The sequence below is a fragment of the Sorex fumeus genome, unplaced genomic scaffold (assembly GCF_029834395.1).
Source record: "Sorex fumeus unplaced genomic scaffold, SorFum_2.1 ptg000094l, whole genome shotgun sequence".
In the NCBI taxonomy this organism is placed as follows: domain Eukaryota; kingdom Metazoa; phylum Chordata; class Mammalia; order Eulipotyphla; family Soricidae; genus Sorex; species Sorex fumeus.
Window position 1 is genome coordinate 22338116 of NW_026606151.1, and position 24332 is coordinate 22362447.

The following is a 24332-nucleotide window of genomic DNA, read 5'->3' on the forward strand; positions in this document are numbered from 1 at the left end:
ATGGAACAAAACAATGAAACAGATGATGGGTATCTTGTCTTGCTCGGATTCTCAGACCAGCCCCGATTGGAGTCTATCCTTTTTGTGGTGGTTTTGATCTCCTATCTTCTGACAATTGTTGGGAACACAGCCATCATCCTTGTTTCCCGTTTAGATGCCAAACTCCACACACCCATGTATTTCTTCCTCACCAACCTCTCCTTACTTGACCTGGGCTTCACCACCAGTGCTGTCCCTCAGTTACTGTGGAATTTGAAGGGACCAGCCAAGACCATCACCTGGACTGGCTGCGCCATACAACTCTACGTGTTCTTGGCACTGGGTTCCACGGAATGTGTCATCCTGACTATCATGGCATTTGATCGCTATGTTGCTGTGTGCAAACCTCTCAATTACACCACCATCATGCACCCCTCCTTTTGCAAGACCCTAGCAGGAATAGCATGGGTAGGTGGAATAGGAAATAGTCTCATCCAAGTAACAACCATGCTCCGACTTCCTCGATGTGGGCGTCACCATCTGGATCACTTCATATGTGAAGTGCCTGCCATGGTCAAGTTGGCATGTGTTAACACACATGCAAATGAGGTCCAACTTTTTATAGGCACATTAGTCCTCCTCCTTATTCCTATGTTATTGATACTGCTCTCCTATGGACTCATTGTGCAAGCAGTGATAAAACTTAAGTCAGTCCAAGCTTGGCGTAAGGCACTAGGGACCTGTGGTTCTCATCTAATAGTGGTGTCGTTTTTCTTTGGGACCGGATCGGTCATATACATTAAACCACAGAAATACTATGGCTATGTCAACGGAAAGTTCCTTACTCTGTTTTATGGAGTTGTAACTCCCACCCTCAATCCCCTCATATATACTCTCAGGAATAAGGATGTGAAGGGAGCTATGAGGAGATTGTTGAGAATAGACAAAAAGTGACTTCAGATATATCATCAGACAATTGTTTAGCTCAAAGTGACTTCACATATATCATCAGACAATTGCTTTTGCATATAGAATATGCCCATCTATTATTTTTCTATATGTACATACAGTACAAATTACAGGGTTTGGAAAAAGAACTTTTATGTTCATCTTGGAAGGTCATGGAACTTCATTTGTATGAATGTGTATGCTGTGTATATAAACAAAAAAATTGAGATTAAAAAATAAATTTTTAAAATCATTTTCAAGGAAAAACTTATTTACAAGCATATATAGTAAGTATAATTTATTGTTTAACTCTAGCACAGTGGTAGGGCATTTGCCTTGCATGCAGCCAACATGGCCAACTTGAGTTCGATTCCTCTACCCCTCTTGGAGAGCCTGGCAAGCTACCAAGAGTATCTTGTCCGCACGGCAGAGCCTCGCAAGCTACCCGTGACGTACTCGATATGCCAAACACAGTAACAACAAGTCTCATGATGGAGACTTTATTGGGTCCGCTCGAGCAAAATCGATGAACAATGGGAGGACCGTGACCAAACTCTAGGTGGAATAAAATGATGGGATAGGAAAAAGGGAAATGATAAAATTATTATTATATTGAAATAGAGCAAAATAGCATCTTTGATGTGATCATTAATAGTTTGTATTAAAATACATGGGTTATATCTTTCAATATTATGCAAATTATATTTTAATTTCAAAAAGAGAAAAAATATGTTGAGTATAGAAGCAGTGATTTATTACTTTCTGGCAGTTGTAAGGAATAGAGGCCCAAGTTTTTTTAAAGAATGTCCACTGAAAAGGTACCTTTTTTTCTAATAACTTTCCTATTTTCAACTTCACTTTGTTGTCACATGATCAGCAGAAAATTTGGTTGAAATTGGACAAATTGAATTATTCAAAATAGATTTTTCAATACAAACTTTACATAAAGGTTCTGTTTCCAAGACCTTGTAGGCAATAAGTGAGGGCGCATTGTATGAAAGAATGACTATACTGTTTGCAACACTTTGTGACTGAGATGGATAGAGCAGAACACTAAGTGGCAGTAAGGAATTTAAATATGTATCCTTCAAACATTTGTGAAATTGCAGTTTATTGTATTCTGAGAACAAAAAGTCACAGACAGTTAAAGTTAAATAAAATATGAGAGAGCAGGTAAAACTAAGAGTGAAAAATTTAGATTCTTAACAGAGGCAAGAAAAGAAGGAAAATAAAATATCTTTGGAAGATTCTTGGAAAAATGTATGAAAAATGTTTTAGCTGAGACTGGAGAACAGAAAGCCAAAGTGTCATCTTTGTAACACCCAGGACTCAATTTTCTTCTTTTAGTGAAGGGTATGAGTTTACATCAGTTTCCTATGATAGATCTAAAGTTCATTTTTGTTTCTTCCTCCTTCTTAATATCCCATAAAATCTGCCTTCTTTCCTTATCTCACTTCCTCCATGTCTTATCTCAGTCTCATCTTACAAGTGAATATGGGGTGGAAATGTGTCAGAAATGTAAATGTCCACTGAAGAATGTGTTTAAATTTCTTTAAGACCCTGGGGTTTGGGTCATACCCAGGGGTGTTCCATCCAGGGCTATTCCTGGAGGCTCCCTGGCAGTGTTGGGTGAGGGGTGGGGGGAGGCAAACCATATTTGATGCTGGAGATCTAACTGTGGTTGGTCACATGCAAGGCAAGTTTTTGTTTTTGTTTTCTTGCTGTGCTATCTCCCTAGCTCTATATTGTGTTCAAAATTAATTTATAACATGGTAAATGAGGTCATGGTGTTAAAAATAAGAAATAAACAATCAAGTTGATGAGAAACCTGGAGTTTTATGCTCATATGGAGTCATTTAAACTAGAATAGAATCACCTGTGGGGAAAAGTTTATAGGGTAATTAAAGCTATAGCTAAAATGGTTAGAAAAATAGGACAAAATAAGACATGAATAAACCAGTTAGGATATATTTATCAAGGAAATCACATATATCCAGATGTCTAAGGGCCTCAGGGCTGACATGTGAATAGAAAGATCTTTGTTGACGTTGGGTGAAGGGTTTTTGTAAGGCAGAGAGTTTGTTTCATTTCTAAGGGCATTCACAGATCACAGATCACAGATCATCCTGTTATTCGTCGATTGCCTCGAGCAGGCCCCAGTAACGTCTCCTTCATCCTAGTCCTGTGATTATATTCAAGGCTCTTTAGGAGAATGAGACCCATCATTGTTACTGGTATTTGGCATATTGGGTACGCCACGGGGAGTTTGCCAGACTCTGCCGTGTGGGCAGGCTACATTCGGTAGCCTGCCAGTTTGTCCAAAGTAGGAGTGAGATGTCATAATAAAATGTCGCGGCCGCGCAGTTCCGGGCTCTGGTTTTTATAGTCTCTGAGTCTTGGCCGCTGATGGGATTACGCGGCGCCAGGGGGCCAGTTGGTGGGTGTGACCCCCGCCTACTGGAATTTGGAGGATCTGGGTGGAGGATGCTCGACTCCAATCCAAGTAGGCTTGGAGATCTCGGTCCCGGAACCCACGTGGCTTTGTCCCTCTGCCGGTACCTTCAGGTGTGTGGAGAGTGGTCTCAGCATGGTGGTGTCTGGTCCTGGAGGTCTTTGGCTGCCAGAGACCTGGTCGGGGCGGGGAGGAAAGCTCAACCTGCTCCCTCCAAGGGGCCACGGTGAGGAACAGCCAGGCGCGGGGGCAGAAGACTGCATTCACACTCACAATTAAACTCTGATCTTTAAAGTAGACATGCTCCAAAACTCTTCAGCTCAGAACAAAGGGCGAGGAATGTGAATGAGATAAAAGGAAAGAGTCGAGACAACTATAGGGTATAAAATGAAGACTTCTAGGGTCCAGAGAGGTAGTACAGGGATTAAAGTCAACTTCCCTTGTATGTGGCTGGCCCACCCTGGTTTGAATCTCCAATGCCACATATGGTCTACTGAACTTTGCCAGGAATCACATTTGAGCACAGAGACATGAATAGCCCCAGAGCACCACCTGGTGCAAAACCAAACTGAAGCAAAGCAGAAATGCCCACAGGGCTGGAAGATGTACTGTGGGTAAGAAACTTGTTTTGCACACAGTTGATCCCATTTGATATCCATCATGGCATATGGTCCCCTGAGCACCACTAAAGTGATACCCAAGCACAGATCCAGGAGTAATCTCTGAGCACTGCTGGGTGTGGCCCAACCCTCCTCACCAGCAAAAGTTTAAATTTTTTTTTTATGTATAGACCTAAATACGCCAACATAAATATGCATAGGAATTTCACGTAGAGTTAGTGTTGAGTTCAGTCTCTATAATATTTCCTTTAAAGACAGCACAACTCATTCTCAAATAGTCAACCTCCCAAACCTACAGTCTACGTCACATGTAATAGCAATATCCATTGAGGGCTTGGTGGCAAAGTTTTCAAAAGCTATCTTGCTGTGATATATTATTCAACTGTATATTTCCATATTTTTGAGTTTTCTTATATACAGCTTTACGATGACAAAATGTTTCTTTCTATTTTTTTCAGTCACCTTTCTTCACATTCTTATAATCTCTCCCTCATTTATCAGATTATGACTTAATCAATAGGCCTCCACCTTCTTCTCCCAGGTACTCCAGCTCCCCTGACCAAGTGTCCCAGACATTGCCTGTGGGCCCCAGTCAGCAACAGAACCTGAATTGTCCCAGCAACCTGCAGCCTGCAGTGGGCGTGGCCTCCACAGTAGTGGGCGTGGCCTCCGTGACAGGGGACGAGGCCTTTGGGTATGGACAGAGTCATTTTCTCCCTCTCCCAACACTCTGGATTCACATCTCAATCCCCATTACCTAATTCTGTGGAGAACTCTCTGGCTATCTCAAGCACAGTAGACCAATAGGCCACTAGCCTATTCCAATTGTACCAAAATACTGGTGAAAACAAGTCTATTCCAATATTACCAAAATACTGATGAACACAAGAAACTCTACAAGCCCAATATTAAAGAACATATCCTCTGAACCTTCCCTAGAGTCCTCACATAAGTCACAGAGAAATACCTGAGAGGAAGGACACATTCTAGAAGGGGAAAGAGGTGACCACCATCGACTGAGGTCATCCAGAATCCTTTTACACAGTAAGAGGTAATAGTGCTAGTGAACTGGAAGGCTCCACCTCCATACAGTCACAGCAACATGAAGAAACAGCACAAATCCCCACTATGACGAGAGGATGAAGAAAAGAGACCAGAAGCCTGGACCGGGGTTACCCACAAATACTATCTCTCTGATAAAGAATTCAGAGATGACATGCTGAGGATGTTCAATGAATTCAAAGAAACAGTGGAGCAGTCATCCAGCAAATTAAGGAGAATATGAAAGAAACAGTGTAACAGATATCCAAGAAAATACAGGAAGAAATGAGAGCAGAAATAAAAAAGCTCCAATCAGAAGTGACACTAATAAAAGATTTGGTAGATGAAATAAAAAACTCAGTGGGTGTCCTCAACAGTAGAATGGCTACAGCTGAAGACAGAATCAGTGAGCTTGAAGATGAGCTGTAGAAAGCTTATAGGCAATGGGGCTGGAGCAATAGCAAAGCTGATAGGGCATTTGCCTCGCACGTGGCTGACTCAGGTTCGATTCCCAGCATCCCATAGTGTACCCTGAGCACCGCTAGGGGTGATTCTTGAGTGCAGAACCAGGAGTAACTCCTGTGCATCGCCGGGTATGATCCCCCCCAAAAAAAAGCAGAAAAAAAGAAAGCTTATAGGCAACACTGGGAAAAGACCTCAAAATAACTCTAGGGTGAATCAGAGACCTAGGGGATGGTTTCAAGAGGAACAACATTAGAATTATTGGAGAACCAGAAAGAGAGGGAGGCAACCCCAATGAAAATGCCACAGTTAAAGAAATCATTGTTGAAAAATTCTCAGAACTGAAGAATGCAGGCATCCAGATCCAAGGAGCCTGAAGAGTGCCAGCTAAAAGAGACTCTAGCAAAAAGACTTCAAGATATATCACAGTCAGAATGATGGATGCCACGGACAGAGACACAGTACTGCAAGCAGCCAGGTCAAAGAAGGAAATCACATATAAAGGAGCACCTCTTAGATTTACAGCAGACCTATCTTAGGAAACCCTCCAAGCCCGAAGACAGTGGTGGGATATAGTGAAAAAACTCAATGAAATGAACACCTTACCAAGAATACTTTATCCGGCTAAACTCTCACTCAAGCTCAAAGGAGTGATACATTATTTCATGGATAAACAACACTTCAGGAGCTTCATAGACTCAAAACCAACCCTAAAAGAAGGACTAAAGGGGCTACTGTAAGACAAGAAAACCCCTTACAAGCACAACAAACCTCTACAGAAAGATGGTACAAAAACCCATGACAAGAATATCCCTCAATGTCAATGGTCTACATGCACCCATTTTGCAACACAGAGTAGCAAAATGGATTCAGAGACAGAACCCAACATTCTCCTGCTTACAATAAATGCATCTGAACAGTCAGAGCAAACAGACTCAAAGTCAAAGGATGTAAAACAATCCTTCAAGAAAAAAACTCCCTCAAAAAAGGCTGGAGTGGCCATACTAATATCTGACAATATAGATTTCAGGCTGAAAAAGATGAGAAGGAACAGTGAAGTGCTCTGCTGTCTGTAGACAGTGGAGGATCCGCATGTGGGCAACAGTTAACCTCACACTCTCTTGGTGAAATCCTGATACCAACTCTTCAGCCAGGTGGGATATGGCTTGTTGACACAGCAGCGCTTGTCTCTGGAATTCTCCTTCTCCAACTCCTTCCTGTCATTATGTTAGAGAAGGATGCAGGTCCCTGGAGAGTGGAAAAGCCACAGAGGTGTGTAGCATAAAAAATATGCTCACATAAAACAATGCTAGAATTTTTAAAAATATGCAATGCATTTCTATAGTTGTCTCTAAAATATATAGCCTATATCCAAATTATGTGATCCTCAGAATATGGCGGGGTGGCAAGAAAACAAAATACAGTGGATGGGGTGGCAAGAAAAAAAGAAACAAGCTACTGAGGCTGTTTATGTTTTTCAAAATACAATTCTATATGCCTAGAATTATGCATAAGTATAATTTGGGATAAAAATGTTTGTACTGGAGTTTCCTTTCCCTAATGTTACTGGTGAAGGACAAAGCATAAATGATGTATAATGAACTCGTAATTTACTGTCCTTTCAATTATAGAGCCAGAAGCAGACAGAAATGCTTGCTAGTTATGTAGTTATCTGTATAGTTGCGTAGTAATAGGTAGAGTTGCTTACAGGTCCTTCAGAGTACCTTGCCACATGTTATTTATTTCATGGGAATAATTGTGTGGAAGCTACTCCCTTATCATCTGGATCTCAGGCCAGAGACACTGAAAAAAAGACTAGAATGAAAACAGAAACCAAAGTGTTTCTGCTTCCTCATCTGCAATGGAGTATTTCCAGGTAGACACTTCCTTTGGCTTCTGTTCCTGTCACAGGCTTCCAATTGTTGGTGCTTCTACCAGGTAATCCCAGTCCTTTGCTACATTCTTGGCTCTGGACCAACAAGGGTTGTTCATTCTGGTTTTTCTAATCCAACTTAAATTCAACTGAGAATAACTTTCCCATCATTTTTGTAACCAATCAATGCATTATAACCTCCTTATTTAAATAACTGAGAATCCAAAATAATTAGTATCCGTTATTACTCTTTTGTTAAAATTAAGTGACCATGTTTTGCAAAGTTCTTCATAGTTGAGTGTCAGTGTTCCAGCGTCAGTCTCACCACCAGTGTCAGTTTCCTTCCTCTGTTGCCCTCAGATTTCTTCCCACCCACCTCACCTTGACATCTGCTATCTTGATCTGCACATTTTAAGATTAGTTGCTGGCAAGCTACTGAGAGTATCTCGCCTGCATGCCAAATCCTGCTAAGCTACCTGTGACGTATTTGATATGCCAAATGCAGTAACAAGAAGTCTCACAATAGAGACTTTACTGGGCGCACTCGAGCAAATCGATAAACAATGGGAGGACAGTGACAGTGACAGTGTTATGGTTTGGATTCCATCCTTTCAGTGTTGTTGAGTCTGTAGTTTGGATTTATAGCTATGCCACTACTCTCCACCATCGATGTACCCAGGGCCCTTGAGCCCTCTCCCTTGTTATTCTTATTCTTAAGAATAAGAATTCTTCTTATCCACTTATTCTTACTCTGGATTTTGTATCCTTTTTAATAAGTGCTAGTGAAAAGTTTTAATTGAATATAACGTCTTGTTGGTACAAACTACTTTATTGTTTAAAAGTGAGCAAACAATTTCTAATTTTTTGAGAATCATCCATACTATTTTCCTAAAGGGCTGAACCAGTTGGCATTCCCATCAGCAGTGAAGGAGGGTTCCTTTCTTGCCACATCTGTGCCAACACCGGTTGCTTTTGTTCTTTTGGATGTGGGCCAGTCTTTGTGGTGTGAGATGATATCTCATTGTTGTTTTGATCTGCATCTCCCTGATGATTAGTGATGTAGAGCATTTTCTCATGTGCCTTTTTACCATTCGGATATCTTCTTTAAGAAAGTTTCTGTTCATTTTGTTGCCCCAATATTTGATGGGGTTTAATGTTTTCTTCTTGTGGAGTTCAACTGGTGCTTTGTATATCCTTGATATCAACCCCTTATTGGATGGGTATTGGGCGAATATCCTTTCTCATTCTATAGACTGTCTTTGTATTTTGGTCACTGTTTCTTTTGAGGTTCAGAAGTTTCTTAGTTTAAGATAGTCCCATTTGTCTACCTCTGTTTTCACTTGCTTGGCCAGTGGCATGCCATCTTTGAAGATACCATTCGCTTCAGTGTTGTGAAGGGTTTTGTCAACCTTGTCTTCAATGTACCTTATGAATTCTGGTCTGATGTTGAGGTCTTTAATCAATTTTGATCTTACTTTTGTACATGATTCTAGGTAGAGATTTGAGCCCATTTTTTGCATGTAGCTATCCAGTTTTGCCAGCACAATTTGTTAAAGAGACTTTCCTTGCTCCACTTCACATTGACTGAGCGATACCACTTCTGGGAATATATCCCAGAGAGGCAAAGAAGTACAGTCGAAATGACATCTTCACTTCTATGTTCATTGCTGCACTGTTCGTAATAGCCAAAATTTGGAAAAGATCCAAGTGCCTAAGAACAGATGACTGGTTAAAGAAACTTTGGTACATCTACATAATGGAATACTATGCAGCTGTTAGAAAAGATAAAGTCATGAAATTTAGATACAAGTGGTTGTACATGGAAAGTACCATGCTGAGTGAAATGAGCCAGAAATAGAGGGACAGACATAGAAAGATGACACTCATCTGGAGAAAATAAAGTAACAGAATGGGAGTTGAACACCTCAGAATAGTTGAGATAAGTTACCAGGAGGTGTGCTCCAGGGCTTGGAAGCCGGCAGCACATGCTGGAGGAAAAGGCAGCTCAGATAGAGAAGGAAACACAAACTAAAGGATTTTTGGAGGACCCACTCAGGATGCAAGATGTGTGCTGAAAGTAGACTATAGACCAAACATGATGGCCACTCAATACCTCTATTGCAAGCTACAAGACCCTGAAGGAAAGAGTGAACAAAGGTAATGTCCTCCCACAGAGGTGGGGTTGGGGGGAAGGGATAGGGTGTGGGGGTGGGAGGTCTACTAGGATCATTGGTGGTGGAGAATGGGCACTGGTGGAGGGTTGGGTACTCAACCATTGTATAAGTGAAACCCAAGTACCAAAGTTTTTAAGTCTGTGCTGTACCTCATGGTGTTTCACTAATTAAAAAAAGGTGAAAAAACATTTTGTGTTTAATTGATTTGAGTATCTCTGTTATTACAGTACAAAATCTTAGCTAACCAAATCCAATATTGTGTTAAAAGAATCACACACCATGATCAAGTGGGCATCATCATTTGGATGCAAGGATGTTTCAATACACATAAATCAATCAATGTAGTTTATTATATAAACAAAAGGAAGTACGAAATAATATGAATTATATTAGTTGACTCAAAGCTTTTCAGAAGAAAACTTAGCATCCATATATGATAAAGCTTCCATAAAATACAGGGATATAAAAAATATACCTCAAGATAGTAAAGACTATTTGCAGTAATTCCATAGCCAGCATCAAAATGAATAGCAAAAAATCTCTGAATGCCTTTCTATTAATATCACTGCAAAGCAAAATGATCTACTTTCTCTACTCTTATTCGATATAGCTTTTGAATTCCTTGCTACAATAGTTAGGCAAGAAGAAGAAATAAAAAGTACATATGGTGGAGAAGAAAGTTACTCTCATTGTTTGTAAATGACTAGATAATATATACAAAAAACCATGATGACTGTAATTTAAAAATATTAGTAACAATAAGCAAATACAACAAAGTAGAAGATTACAAAATCAAATTAGTAAAGAAAAATTAGTTGTATTTCCCTTATACATATAAAGAAGTAGTTGAGAGAATAAGGAAAGAGATTACATTAAAAATAATTCAAAATGTCAAACAAACTATGAATCAGTTTAATAAAGGCAATCCCCCCCCATATATTGAAAATTGCAAGGCACAATTGAAAGATATATTAGAGGACACCAGTAAGTGGAAAAATATTTCAAGTGCATGGATTGGAAGATTTGATAAAGTCAAACTGACCACCCTATGCCAAAAGCATAGATTGATTGTAATTCTCATCAATCCTAGTGACATTATTCAAGGACTAAGACAATAAGAGATCAGATCATGCCAGTGAGAATGACATATACCAAAAAGAATGCAAACAACCTGTGTTGGCAAGGATGTGGTGAAAAAGTAGTTCACACACTGCAGGTGGGAATATTGTTTATTTTAGCCCCTTTGGAAAGCAATATGGAGATTCCTCAAAAAAGTCTAAAAAGAACTAGGAATGATTCTAATTATACTTCTTGGTATCACCCCCTAAGAACAAAACATTCATTCAAGAAGAAATCACTTGATCACTTGGCATCCCGTTACTCATTGATTTTCTCTAGCAGGTGCCTGTAACGTCTCCATCTGTCCCTGTCGCATGCTACTGTAGCCTAATGGCATCTGCTCATTCTAGGAACATGAAGAGCCTCAAACAATCAATAGTTCAAGGTCTTGAAGAAGAAGTCTGACCATATTTTAGGTGGGTGGCCATGCAGTCTTTTGATGTCCATTGGAATCCAGTTCGTAATGGCTCTAGACCTATGGTCATCTCCAAATCTCATCACGTGTCTAGCCCATCTGATTTTCGACGCCTTGCCAAATGATACAGCGTCCCTGATTCTTGGCCGTTGACAGAGGTCGGAACTCTGAATTCTTTCTCTCAGTTGAGTAAAGCATGATACTCCAATCATAGCTCTTTTGATTCCTCTTTGGGAGACCCGAATAGTGTTCTCATTCTGTTTTCGTAGGGCCCAGGTCTCTGAGGCATATGTGAATGCAGGAAGAACGGTGGAATCAAAGAGATGTGCCTGGAGCTGGAGTTTCTTTGTCCTCTTAGATATTTCTTCAACGCTCTTGAAGGTGTTCCAAGCTGCTCTCTTCCTCCTGTACAACTCAGGTGCCAGGTCATTTGTCATGTTGACTTCTCAACCTAGGTACACATAACTGTTGCATTTAGAGATATTTGTTCCATTGAGAGCGAATGGAATGTCAGGAATGAGCCTGTTTCTCATAAACATTGTCTTCGTGAGGTTCAACTGTAGTTGAACCTTTCCACACTCATGGTCAAAATTGGCTGGCATTTGTGCTGCGTGGCTAATGTTTGGTGTTATTAGATTGATGTCATCAGCAAAGCAGACATGGTGTAGTTGCTGACTGTCTATCTTCACTCCCATTCCTTCCCATTCCAGTTGTCGCATGATGTTCTTGAGGGTGGCACTGAAGAGTTTTGGTGAAATGGTATCACCGTGCCGAACCTCTATCTTGACATGGATGATCACTTCTTTGTAGAATGGTGAGATCCTGGTAGTGAATCCTCAATACAGCTCACGGAGGATCTTTATGTATTGGCCTTGAATGCCATGATTGGCTAGGGCTTCAATGACAGCTTCTGTCTCAACAGAATCAAAGGCCTTCTTTAAATCAATGAACGTTAGACAGAGTGGCATCTTGAACTCCTGAGAAACCTCAATGAGCTTAGTTATCATGTGGATTTGGTCGATGGTGCTGAATCCTTTGCGGAACCCGGCTTGCTCGCATGGTTGAACTTCATCTAGTGTTCTGCCAATCCTATTTAGGATGACTCAAGTGAACAACTTGTAGATGACAGACAATAGGCAGATCGGGCAATAGTTGCCAATGTCATGGATGTCTCCCTTCTTGAACAGTAGTACGGTCCTGCTGGTTTTCCACTGGGATGAAACGTTGCATTCAGACAGGTAGCGTGTGAAGAGCCGAGCCAGTGTATTGATGAGTACTGACGGCAGGTTCTTCAGGTGTTCAGGTCTTTTCTTGTCTGGGCTGGGTGCATGTATTTATCTGAGCCACTACAACCAACACTACAGTTAAACTTAAGAATGTGCCTCTCAAGGAGATAGGTGAGAGAGTGGGAGGGAAACTGGGGTCATTAGGGGAGGAATGTGGGCACTGGTGGTGGGACTGGTGTTGGAACACTGTATGCCTGAAACCCTCTATCAGCAACTTTTAAAGTCACAGTGCCTAAATAAAAACAGCATAAGCATAAAACACACTGGAAAAAAGAAAGGAAAAAAGACAAGGAAACATGTCAATAAAATTGATGATCAATAATAGTGAGTTTCAAATAAATTTGATGCATACCTTAATAAACCATAGTACAGGCACTTAAGTGGTAAAAATTCATAAAAACAAAAACACTGTCCTCTCGTTGTTTATTGATTTGCTTGAGCAGACCCAGTAATGTCTCCATTGTGAGACTTCTTGTTACTGTGTTTGGCATATTGAATACATCATGGGTAGCTTGCCAGACTTTTCCATGAGGGTGAGATATTCTCGGTAGCTTGCCGGGCTCTCCAAGAGGGGCGGAGGAATTGAACCCGGCTCGGCAGGGCTGACTGCGCTCAAGGCAAATGCCCTACCGCTGTGCTTTCATAGAAATTTAAAAGTATTCATGCTTATTAAAGGGTTTCTTTTGCACCAGCAATCAAACTCAGGACCTCACACATAAAAGCAAAGTGCTCTATTGATGATCCACATCTTCAGTTCTATGCTTACTAATGAATATATCTAATTACAAAAAAAATTATCTCACTTATCTGATTATGTAAATAATTGAATTCTTTACTTTTGGAAAGTGGTGTTGAGCTCCACCCAGTTCTTTGGATTTACTCCTGGCTCTGTGCTCAGGTATAACTCCTTATAATGCTCAGGGGATCACATGCAGTGCTAGGGATCTACCCAGTGCAAGGCAAGCACTTTAATCTGCATACCATCTTTTTGGCCCTGATTCCTTTTTGCCCACGTAATTTCTATCTATCTATCTATCTATCTATCTATCTATCTATCTATCTATCTATTATCTATCTATCTATCTATCTTCTATCTATCTTTCTTTCTTGCTTGCTTTCTTGCTTTCTTTTTCTCTCTCTCTTTCTTTCTTTCTTTCTTTCTTTCTTTCTTTCTTTCTTTCTTTCTTTCGTGAAACACAATGAGTACAGTTGTACACTTACAAACTTCCGTGCTTGGGTTTTCGCTGTACAACGATCAAGTACCCATCCCTCCACCAGTGCCCATTTTCCACCACCAATGATCCCAGTGGTCCTCCCACTCCCCACCCCATCCCCCTCCCTCCGCCTCTGTGGAGGGCATTCCCTTATGCTCACTCTTTCATTTAGAGGCATTGAGTAGCCATCATGTTCAGTCTGTAGTCTACTTTCAGCAAGCATTTGGCATCCTGAGCGAGTCGTCCAAACATCCTTTACTGGTGTTCCCTTCTCTATCTGAGCTGCCTTTTCCCCCAGCGTGTGCTGCCGGCTTCTAAGCCCTGGAGCACACCTCCTGGTACTTATCTCAACTATTCTGGTGTGTTTGACTCCCATTCTATTACTTTATAGTCCCCAGATGAGTGTCATCTTTCTATGTCTGTCCCTCTCTTTCTGGCTCATTTCACTCAGTATGTTACTTTCCATGTACAACCACTTGTTTGTAAACTTCATGACTTCATATTTTCTAACAGCTGCATAGTATTCCATTGTGTAGGTGTACCAAAGTTTCTTTAACCAGTCATCTGTTTTTGGACACTTGGGTTTTTTCCAAATTTTGACTATTGTGGACAGTGCAGAAATGAACATAGAAGTGAAGATGTCATTTCGACTGTCCTTCTTTGCCCCACTGGGATATATTCCCAGGAGTGGTATTGCTGGGTCAATTGGGAATTCAATTTCTAATTTTTTGAGAATCGTCCATACTGCTTTCCAAAAGTTGCCCACGTAATTTCTAATAAAAAAGACATTGCTTTCATGCAACTATCTTTTTGTCCTGAGCCCCTACAAAGAATATATTAATATAAACACTGGACAGCGTAAAGAGTTGAGGGAATTTATCTCTGATATGGTCTGTCAGAGACAGAAAAAAGTTCACTTGAGAATTGCATTCTTTCAAACTTCACCCCTGGGAAAACCTTGCTCCGGACACTTTCATACTCCACGTTAATGAGCGACTTAAAAGCATTCTTTTAAGCTTTACCCCTGGGGAAACCAGGCTCCGGACACTCTCAAACTTCACGTTAATGAGCAACTTGGAGATCCAGGTCCCCAAGCATTTTTATCTAATATAATTTTATCCTGGGATTATTGGTTAAGAAATATTTACTTTCACCCGTTTTGCAAGCATTGGCCAGAGACATTCACTTCAGGGAGACATTCTAACTTGTTAAAGTCATGCCAGCAGCCTTCTTTCCTGCATGGATGCGAAAATAAAAGACAGAAGGGGGTGACCTAGAGGAGTAAGTAAGCTTTCCCTTTTCACCTCTCTCTCTCTCTCTCTCTCTCTCTCTCTCGTTTTGCCTCCACTCACATTACCAACTCAACTACTTGAACAACTTAATTAGCCTCATCTATAGATTCTTGTCCAGGAGTACATTCTGAGGTCTGACTTTGATGCATCTATTACATGGCTCCTATCACAAGAATAATCAGAGAAATGTCTGCCAAAAAGCAGTTGAATGATTGTCAAAGAAAAACCATCTTTTTTCTAACCCATGTCTCCTCTTTTCAAATAGCTCAATATAGCTTTTGTTCATATTTCAGGGTCTGGAAAGATAAACTTTACAGTCTTGTTTTGGGGTAGAATATATATATATATATGTATATATATATGTGTGTGTGTGTGTGTGTGTGTGTGTGTGTGTGTGTGTTTTGGGCTGGAGTAACAGAACAAATGGGTAGGGCATTTGCCTTGCATGTGGTCAACCTGGCCAACTAGGGTTCGATTCCTCCGCCCTCTCGGAGAGCCCGGCAAGCTACTGAGAGTATATCACCCGCACAGCACAGACTGGCAAGCTCTCCGTGACTTATTCAGTATGCCAAACACAGTAACAACAAGTCTCACAATGGAGACATTACTGGGCCCACTCGAGCAAATAGATGAACAATGGGAGGACAGTATTACAGTGCTCTCTCTCTCTCTCTCTCTCTCTCTCTCTATATATATATATATATATACACACACACAAACACTAATTTTTTAGAGCATTGATATACTCTATTTTGACAAACACAAACACTAATTTTTGATTCTTCAATTTCTCAGATCTTCAATTCCTCTTAATCTATATACACAGAATTATTAACTTATATGTCTTAGACTTGAACTGTGAAAGGGAAAATGTATCCACTTTTCATCTCCAATTTCTAGATGGGAGAAAGTATGGCTAGTCTTCAACCTAGTCAAGTTAGAAAGCTAGTCAGATATAAGTAAGAGTAGAGGTAAGAAGTGGAGAAGGTCTTCCTGTAAGAGTTCCTTATAACTATTTAAAAGATTTTAGAATACTCTAATTGAAAAATATGAGAATAATTAAATTTTATTTTCTTAGCAATTCTGATACAAATAGTCCAGTCCTAAACACCTCTATCAATGTTATGTTTTTAATGAATATATGAAAATTTGTTTCTATGATCTTTCTTGAATTTAAAATTGTATTAAATTCAGTGATCTTGAAATTTGATGGAAAATTAGAGAATTAGTAATTCTTAAATTTATTTAGTTTGAGAAATGTAAGTTCATATTTTTTGTAAGTTCACATTTTGAAAGATATTATTTTTAAACAAATTGAAATTACCCCCAATTTTATTTAAACACTGTGATTTACAAAGTTTTTCCATGATAACTTGCTGCAGGATTCAATATTCCAACCCCAATCCTTACACCATTGTCTCCATTTTCCCAACCAACTGGCAAGCCTGTCCCTGTTGCAGGTCAAGACTAATTTATTTTAAATTTCTTTAAACAAATTCAACTTTAAGTTGGATTCTAATTATCAAAAATGTGAAAATTATGTTATGTTCTATAAATAATGGGAATAATGCACTATCATTTGATGTAATTTTTTTTGGTTTTATTCTCTCTCTCTCTCTCTCTCTCTCTCTCTCTCTTTTGCTTTAGGGTCATCCTGGTGGTGCTTAGGGCTTACTTAGAGCTTTGAGTTCAGGTCTTGCTCTTGGAGGGGTTTGGGGGACCAGATGAGGTGTTGGGTGGATTTGAGTCAGCTGTGTGCAACGCAAGTGCCCTATGCACTGTACTCTCTCTCCAGCCCCATGAATATACTGTATTTTTAAATAATTGAAATATAAATTGTAATGATAAGAGCCAAGGCACGTAGATTTGGAAAAATTAGTATTTGATGTTAGGTAGCATTAGGAATATGTGGTATATATGAATTTCTATAGTATGATTTTTGGTATTCTGAGTAGAAGTTAGATCAACATAGTTGATCTGCCTGGGAAAAAATTCAGTGATCATGGGCTGGAGCAATAGCACCGTGGGTTGGGCGTTTGCCTTGCATGTGGCTGAACCAGGTTTGACTCCTCTGTCCCTCTCGGCGAGCCCAGCAAGCTACCGAGAGTATCCCGCCCTCATGGCAGAGCCTGGCAAGATCCCCGTGGCGTATTCAATATGCCAAAGGCAGTAAAAACAAGTCTCACAATGGAGACATTACTGGTGTCCGCTACAGCAAATTGGTGAACAACAGGATGACAGTACTACAGTGCTACAGTGAGTAGAAGTTATTACTAGTTACACAAACATATTTATTTTAAAATTCTAGAAAATTAAAAAATACTTTATTAAAGCACCATAATTTTTAAAGTAATTCACACAACATTCCAGAACAGATCCCGAAATCAGTGCCCCTAAGGCTGGTCTCAATCCTCACGCTGACTCCTTGGCTGACACATTGTAAAATTTGGGGTTTGGGTCTTCTGTTTCCAGTGTTGCTGGTTTTGTGGTTGTGATATACAGCTATTCAAATTTAGACATTCAGCTTTAGAAGAAAAAAAATTACTTTATACATTTTAGAGGAAATGCAACTTGGTACAGCAATTCTGGAAAATAGTACGACTTAAAAATTGGTTTATACATATACTAATATTGATATCAGTATCTCAAAAATCTATCTGCATATACCAAGGCATTGAAATTATGCACAATCAGAACGAGAACATCTGGGAAACGGGTGTGAGGGGACTATAGAAAAGAAATGAGAATTACCTAAATGTCCTTCAAGGGATTAATTAAGATAATCTGTTTTCTATACATACCTCAATTATTTTAGTAATAAGAATGAATTTCAACATTAGGCACAACCTGTACAAATCAGAGATACATCATTAGCTACATGAAATGAAGCACTCAGAGAAAGACAAATACTCTATGGCATCACATATATGAGGAACCTCAAATAAGAAAAAGCTAATACCATAAGAACAGAGAATAGAATACAATGGTGGTATCCAATGTCTGGAGAAAAGGAAGTGAGAATAATATCAGTAAAGTGTACAGCTGCTTACTAAGATAATGAATAAGTTCTGTGGAGTTACTGTTCAGCTGGCTGGCCATAGTTAATAAAATGATATCGTGTACTTGGAATGCACTCAAATTAAAATCTTAAGCGTATGCAACACACCCCAGACACAAAAGTGAACGATATTGAACATATGAGATGCTTGATGTTAAATTTTCTTTTTTATGAGCATTCTTCAATAAGAGTGACTATCGAGTCATCCTGGTGGATACTTTCAATATAATAATTACATTTGTGAATTATTCCTCAACACATGATAGCACAGCAGTAGGGTGTTTGCCTTGCGTGCAGCCAGCCCAGCCACCCGAGCTGGGTTCGATTCCTCCACCCCTCCCAGAGAGCCTGGCAAGCTACCGAGAGTACCCATGACGTATCCATATGCCAAACACAGTAACAACAAGTTTCAAAATGGAGACGTTACTGGGCCCGCTCGAGCAAATCGATGAACAACGGGAGGACAGTGACAGTGATCCCCAACCCATTAAATAAAACTTAGGTCAGTAAATAAAAATCTAGAATTATATTTACTCAATTTATCTTTTTGACTTATAAACACAGCTGAATGAAATGACAATTTTAGCTTTTGCTATTCCTAAAAGTAACTAAATGAATAAGATATGTATGATTGTAAGAGTGATAGTAAAGCTTCTGTGGTGTTTACCTTGCAGGCAGCTGGCTGGTTTTGATCACCGGCATCCTATATGGTGCCCTGAGCTCTGCTAGAATTCCTTAGTGCAGAACTAGGAGCAACCGCTGAGAAACACTGGGTGTGATGCAAGAAGAAAACAAAAAGAAAAAAAGGGGCACAGATTAGGATATTAAAAAAGGTAAGGGGATAGACATGAACAAATATCTTATACTTAACAAATTTCATTACCCAGAACAATGTCGACGGTGGCAGAATGCCAATGCTTCTTCTGCATAGTATGCATGTGTGTGGGTGAGTTTTTACATTTTTTTCTCCCCAAATTCTCCAATGGAGATTGAACCCAGGACTCCACAAGTATTTAAGCACATACTTTATTGCTAAAGCACTGAAAATTCTCAAAAATTTTCCTTTCAGGGAAGAGTTAAAGACTGTTGTATTTCACCCAGGAGCCATTAAACCATTCTATAAGAGGTCACTAACATGCTGTTAAAAGTTGAGCCTTGCGTGTGTGCATATATATATATATATGGAAAAATATCCCTCTAAAATAGATTTCCTCCTACTTTGAACTACATCAAATGTGCATCTTTGAACTTATTGTTTTTAATTTGATTTTTTTTTTTTTGGAGATTTGGTCTACACCTGTTGGTGCTCAGGGCTAGCTCCTGGCTCTGTGTTCAGAGATCTCACTTGGGGGACTAGATAGGGTCTGGTTTAGGAAACAACTGGGGTCAAATGCCTGCATGCGAAGTACCTAAATCCCTGTACATCTCTCTGGTCCAAACATTATTATTATTATTTAAGTTTTTGTTATTTTATAAAGTAGCACAATAACACTGTCCTGTAGCAATGTCCTCCCATTGTTCATCGATTTTCTCGAGCAGGTCCAGTAACATCTCCATTGTGAGACTTGTTACTGTGTTTGGCGTATGGAATACATCACAGGTAGCTTGCCAGGCTTTGCCGTGTGGGCGAGATACTCTCAGTAGCTTGCCGGGCTCTCTGAGAGGGACGGAGGAATAGAACCCAGGTCGGCCGGGTTGGCCTTGTGCAAGGCAAATGCCCTACCTGCTGTGCTATAAAGCAGTTCACAATATTTTATTACATTTAATATTAAAATACCAATCCACCACTATTACACATTTCCACCACCATATTTCAGGTGTTTCTATCCTGAACACTCCAGTCCTTTTCACAAAGGAGAACTGAAATTATATATATATATATATATATATATATATTTTTTTTTTTTTTATGAAAACCCACTGAAAATTCTCAAAAAGTTTTCTTTCAGGGAAGAGTTAAAGACTGCTGTATTTCACCCAGGAGCCATTAAACCATTCTATAAGAGGTCACTAACATGCTTTTAACGTGCTGTTAAAAGTTGAGCCTTGTGTGCGTGTGCATATATATATATATATATATATATATGAAAAAAATATCCCTCTAAAATAGATTTTCTCCTACTTTGAACTACATCAAATGTGGTGCAGTACTCTTGGAGTATGGGTGGTGTGAGGTATGAAGTGTCCAGGAATAGATTCACTTGTGGGTGAGGCTGGGCCCAAGTATTGGTGACCGTCCATGAGCTAGGCAGCAGTTGAGTTCTGGAGGTTTTTGGCTCTCATTGCTGGGTCCTTTGGGGCAGGAAGGTGTCTGAGCCGCCCCCCTTCCGGGGTACCCCGAAACAGCCTGGACGAGGTCTGGCAGCATGGTTATTGTGAGTGTCACGTCATACTCCCTTCTGGGAGAGAAGGACATGTGATTCTGAATGATGGCCCATGATGAGATTATCTGGCGCCAGTCAGAGGTGGCTTATGGGTATTACCGTTGATTTTCCAGAGATGGGGAATAACCAAATATCATTTTAAATTGTTTTCTTTTTATTTTTCAACCGAGTGACTTTTTTTGTTTTTATTTTATTTTTTAATTTTTTTTAGCGTAATCTTTTTCTTTTTTTGTGAGACATCATGAGGTACAGCAGACTTACAAATTTTTGTGCTTGGGTTTCAGTTATACATCCCTCCGCCAGTGCCCATTTCCCACCACCACGGATCCCAGTTTCCCTCTCACCCCCCATCCCCGCCATCCCACACTGCCTCTGTGGCAGGGCATTCCCTTTTGTTCTCTCTCTCCTTTTGGGTGTTGTGGTTTGCAAAAGAGGCAATGAGTGACAGTCATGTTTGGTCTATAGTCTACTTTCAGCACGCTTCTCCCATCCTGGGAGGATCCTCCCAACACCTTTATTTGGTGTTCCCTTCTCTATCCGAGCTCCCTTTTCTCCTAGCATGTGTGGTTGGCCTCCAAGCCATGGAGTAAAATTCCTGGTACTAATCTCGGCCATTCTTGGGTGTTAGTCTCCTATTTTGTCACTTTATGTTCCCCATGTGAATGCAATCTTTCTATGTCTATCCCTTTTTTTCTGAGTCATTTCGCTTAACATGATACTTTGCATGTTGTCCGAGTGACTTTTTAATCAAAGCATTTGTGCATTATTGTACTTCTGTATCTTCCTTTAATTACTTTTCTACTAGCAAAATTACATAAGTCAAACCATAAAATTTATCATAATTATTAAGAAATAGGAAATGGATCTAATGTGCATTGAGACAAAAATAATAATAAAAAGAATCCTTTTTTTTTTGGAGAAAGTTCCCTGTGTTCATTTTATCTTTTTTATTCTAACAGACCAATGGAACAAAACAATGAAACAGATGATGGATATCTTGTCTTGCTCGGATTCTCAGACCAGCCCCAATTGGAGTTTATCCTTTTCGTGGTGGTTTTGGTGTCCTACCTTCTGACAATTGTTGGGAACTCAGCCATCATCCTTATTTCCCGTTTAGATGTCAAACTCCACACACCCATGTATTTCTTCCTCACCAACCTCTCCTTACTTGACCTGGGCTTCACCACCAGTGCTGTCCCTCAGTTACTGTGGAATTTGAAGGGACCAGCCAAGACCATCACCTGGACTGGCTGCGCCATACAACTCTATGTGTTCTTGGCACTGGGTTCCACGGAATGTGTCATCCTGACTGTCATGGCATTTGATCGCTATGTCGCTGTGTGCAAACCTCTCAATTACACCACCATCATGCACCCCTCCTTTTGCAAGGCCCTAGCAGGATTGGCATGGGTAAGTGGAATATTAAACAGTCTCCTGCTAGTAACGACCACACTCCGACTTCCTCGATGTGGACATCACCATGTGGATCACTTTTTATGTGAAGTGCCTGCCATGGTCAAGTTGGCATGTGTTGACACACATACAAATGAGGTTCAGCTTTTTGTGGCCACACTAGTTCTCCTCCTTATTCCTATGTTATTGATACTGCTCTCTTATGGACTTATTGTGCAAGCAGTGGTAAAACTTAAGTCAGTCCAAGCTTGGCGCAAGGCACTAGGGACCTGTGGTTCTCATCTAATAGTGGTGTCCTTCTTCTTTGGAACTGGCTCGGTCATATACATCAAACCACAGAAATACTATGGCTATGTCGACGGAAAGTTCCTTACACTCTTTTATGGAGTTTTAACTCCCACCCTCAATCCCCTCATATATACTCTCAGGAATAAGGATGTGAAGGGAGCTATGAGGAGATTGTTGAGAATAGACAAGAACTGACTTTCTTAGCTAGAAAGTGACTTAAGATCTATCATCAGACAATTGCTCTTGCATATATAGAATATACCCGTTTCTTATTTTTTTGCCTGTACATACAGTATAAATAACAGGGCTTTGAAAAAAGAAACTTAAATTCACCTCAGAAGGTCATGGAACTTCGTTTGTATGAATGTGTATGTTGTGTGCGTGAACAAGAAAGAAATTTAGAGATAAAATCATTTATAAAAGCGTTTTTAAAAACATTCTCAAGGAAAAACTCATTTACAAGCATATACAGTAAGTATAATTTATTGCTTATCTCTGGGTAGAATAAAGTGATGGGATAGGAACAAATAGTAAATGATAAAATTATTATTGTATTGAAATAAAGCAAAGTAGTATCTTTGATGTCATCAGTTATAGTTTATATTAAGATATATAGGGTTATATCTTTCAATATTATGCAAATTCTATTTTAATAATATCAAAAAGAAAAAAATCTTGTGTATAGAAGCAGTGAATTTTTTACTTTCTGGTAGTTTCTAAGGAATAGAGGGCCAGGTTTTGTTAAAGATTGTCCACTAAAATGGTATAGAAGTTTTTCTAATATTTTTCCTATGTTCAACTTCACTTTGTTGTCACAGGATTGGCAGAAAACTTCGCTGATATTGGACAAATTGAATTATTCAAAATAATTTTTAATACAAATTTTTAATAAAATCTGTTTCCAAGACTTGCTGGCAATTAATGAGGACTCATGGTATTGTTTGCAACTGTTTGTGACTAGAATGGGTAGAGCAGAACACTAAGTGGAAGTAAAGAATTAAAGCATGTATTCTTCAAACACTTGTGAAATTGCAGCTTACTGTATTATGAGAACAAAGAGTCACGGGCAGCTAAAGTTAAATAAAATATGAGAGAGCAGGTAAAACAGAGAGTGAAAGATTTAGATACTTAACAGAGGCAGGAAAACAAGGAAAATAGAATATCTTTGGAAGATTCATGGAAAAATGTAAGAAAAATGTTTTAGCTGAGACTGGAGAACAGAAAGCCAAAGTGTCAGCTTTGTAACTCCCAGGACTCAATTTTCTTCTTTTAGTGAAGGGTATGAGTGTACATCAGTTTTCCATGATAGATCTAAAGTTGAAGATACTTTTATCAATGTGATCAGATACATTAAGATGTTAAAGTGGTAGGGGCTGGAGCAATAGCACAGCGGGTAGGGCGTTTGCTTGCACACGGCCGACCCGGGTTCGATTCCCAGCATCCCCTATGGTCCCCTGAGCACAGCCAGGGATAATTCCTGAGCGCAGAGCCAGGAGTAACCCCTGTGCATGGCCGGGTGTGACCCAAAAAGCAAAAAAAAAAAAAAAAGATGTTAATGTGGCTCAAAATCTGACATTTTAACTGCAATATCTTGTTGACCTGAAGGGAAGGGCTAGGGTACAGCAGAGTATGTTTCTTTGCTATTGGCGTTCACACTCACAGTTAAACTCTGATCTTCTAACCAGACATGCTCCACAACTCTTCAGCTCAGAACAAAGGGTGAGGGAATGTGAATGAGATAAAAGGACTAAGTTGAGACAACTATTAGGGTATAAGATGAAGACTTTTAGGGTCTGGAGAGGTAGCACAGGGGTTAAAGTCAACTTGCCTTGCATGTGGCCAACCCGCCCTGGTTTGAATCTCCAATACCACATATGGTCCCCTGAGTTTTGCCAGGAGTCACATTTGAGCACAGAGCTACAAATAACCCCAGAGCACCACCAGGTGCAAAACCAAACTGAATCAAAGGGAAGATGTACTGTGGGTAAGGAACTTGTTTTGCACACCGTCGATCCCATTTGATTTCTATCATGGCATATTGTTTCCTGAGCACCACCAAAAGAGATACCAAGCACAGAAACACCAGTAAACTCTGAACACTGCTGGGGGTGGCCCAACCCATTTCCTCCAAAAACGGTTTAAAATTATTTTTTTATCTGCAGACATAAATACGCCAACCAAAATATGTGCAGGAATTTCACGTAGAGTTAGTGTTGAGTTAGGTCTCTTTTAATATTTTCTTTAAAGACAGTTTTGGTTTCAGGTATTATTTTTATTCTTTAATTCCTTTCAAGTTCATGTTTGTATTTTAAAA

At 39.8% G+C, this 24332-nt stretch overlaps 2 protein-coding genes across 2 annotated transcripts; both read left to right on the plus strand.

Annotated features, from left to right (window-relative positions):
* LOC130040183 (olfactory receptor 2G3-like) lies at positions 1–933 on the plus strand. The gene has a single exon (XM_056132190.1). It carries the CDS (start codon positions 1–3, stop codon positions 931–933), a length of 933 nt encoding a protein of 310 aa, XP_055988165.1.
* A 15944-nt stretch (positions 934–16877) lies between these two features.
* LOC130040467 (olfactory receptor 2G3-like) lies at positions 16878–22213 on the plus strand. The gene is made up of 2 exons (XM_056132549.1): positions 16878–16902; positions 21303–22213. The coding sequence occupies exons 1-2, from the start codon at positions 16878–16880 to the stop codon at positions 22211–22213; spliced, it is 936 nt and encodes a 311-aa protein (XP_055988524.1).
* Positions 22214–24332: the final 2119 nt, after the last annotated feature.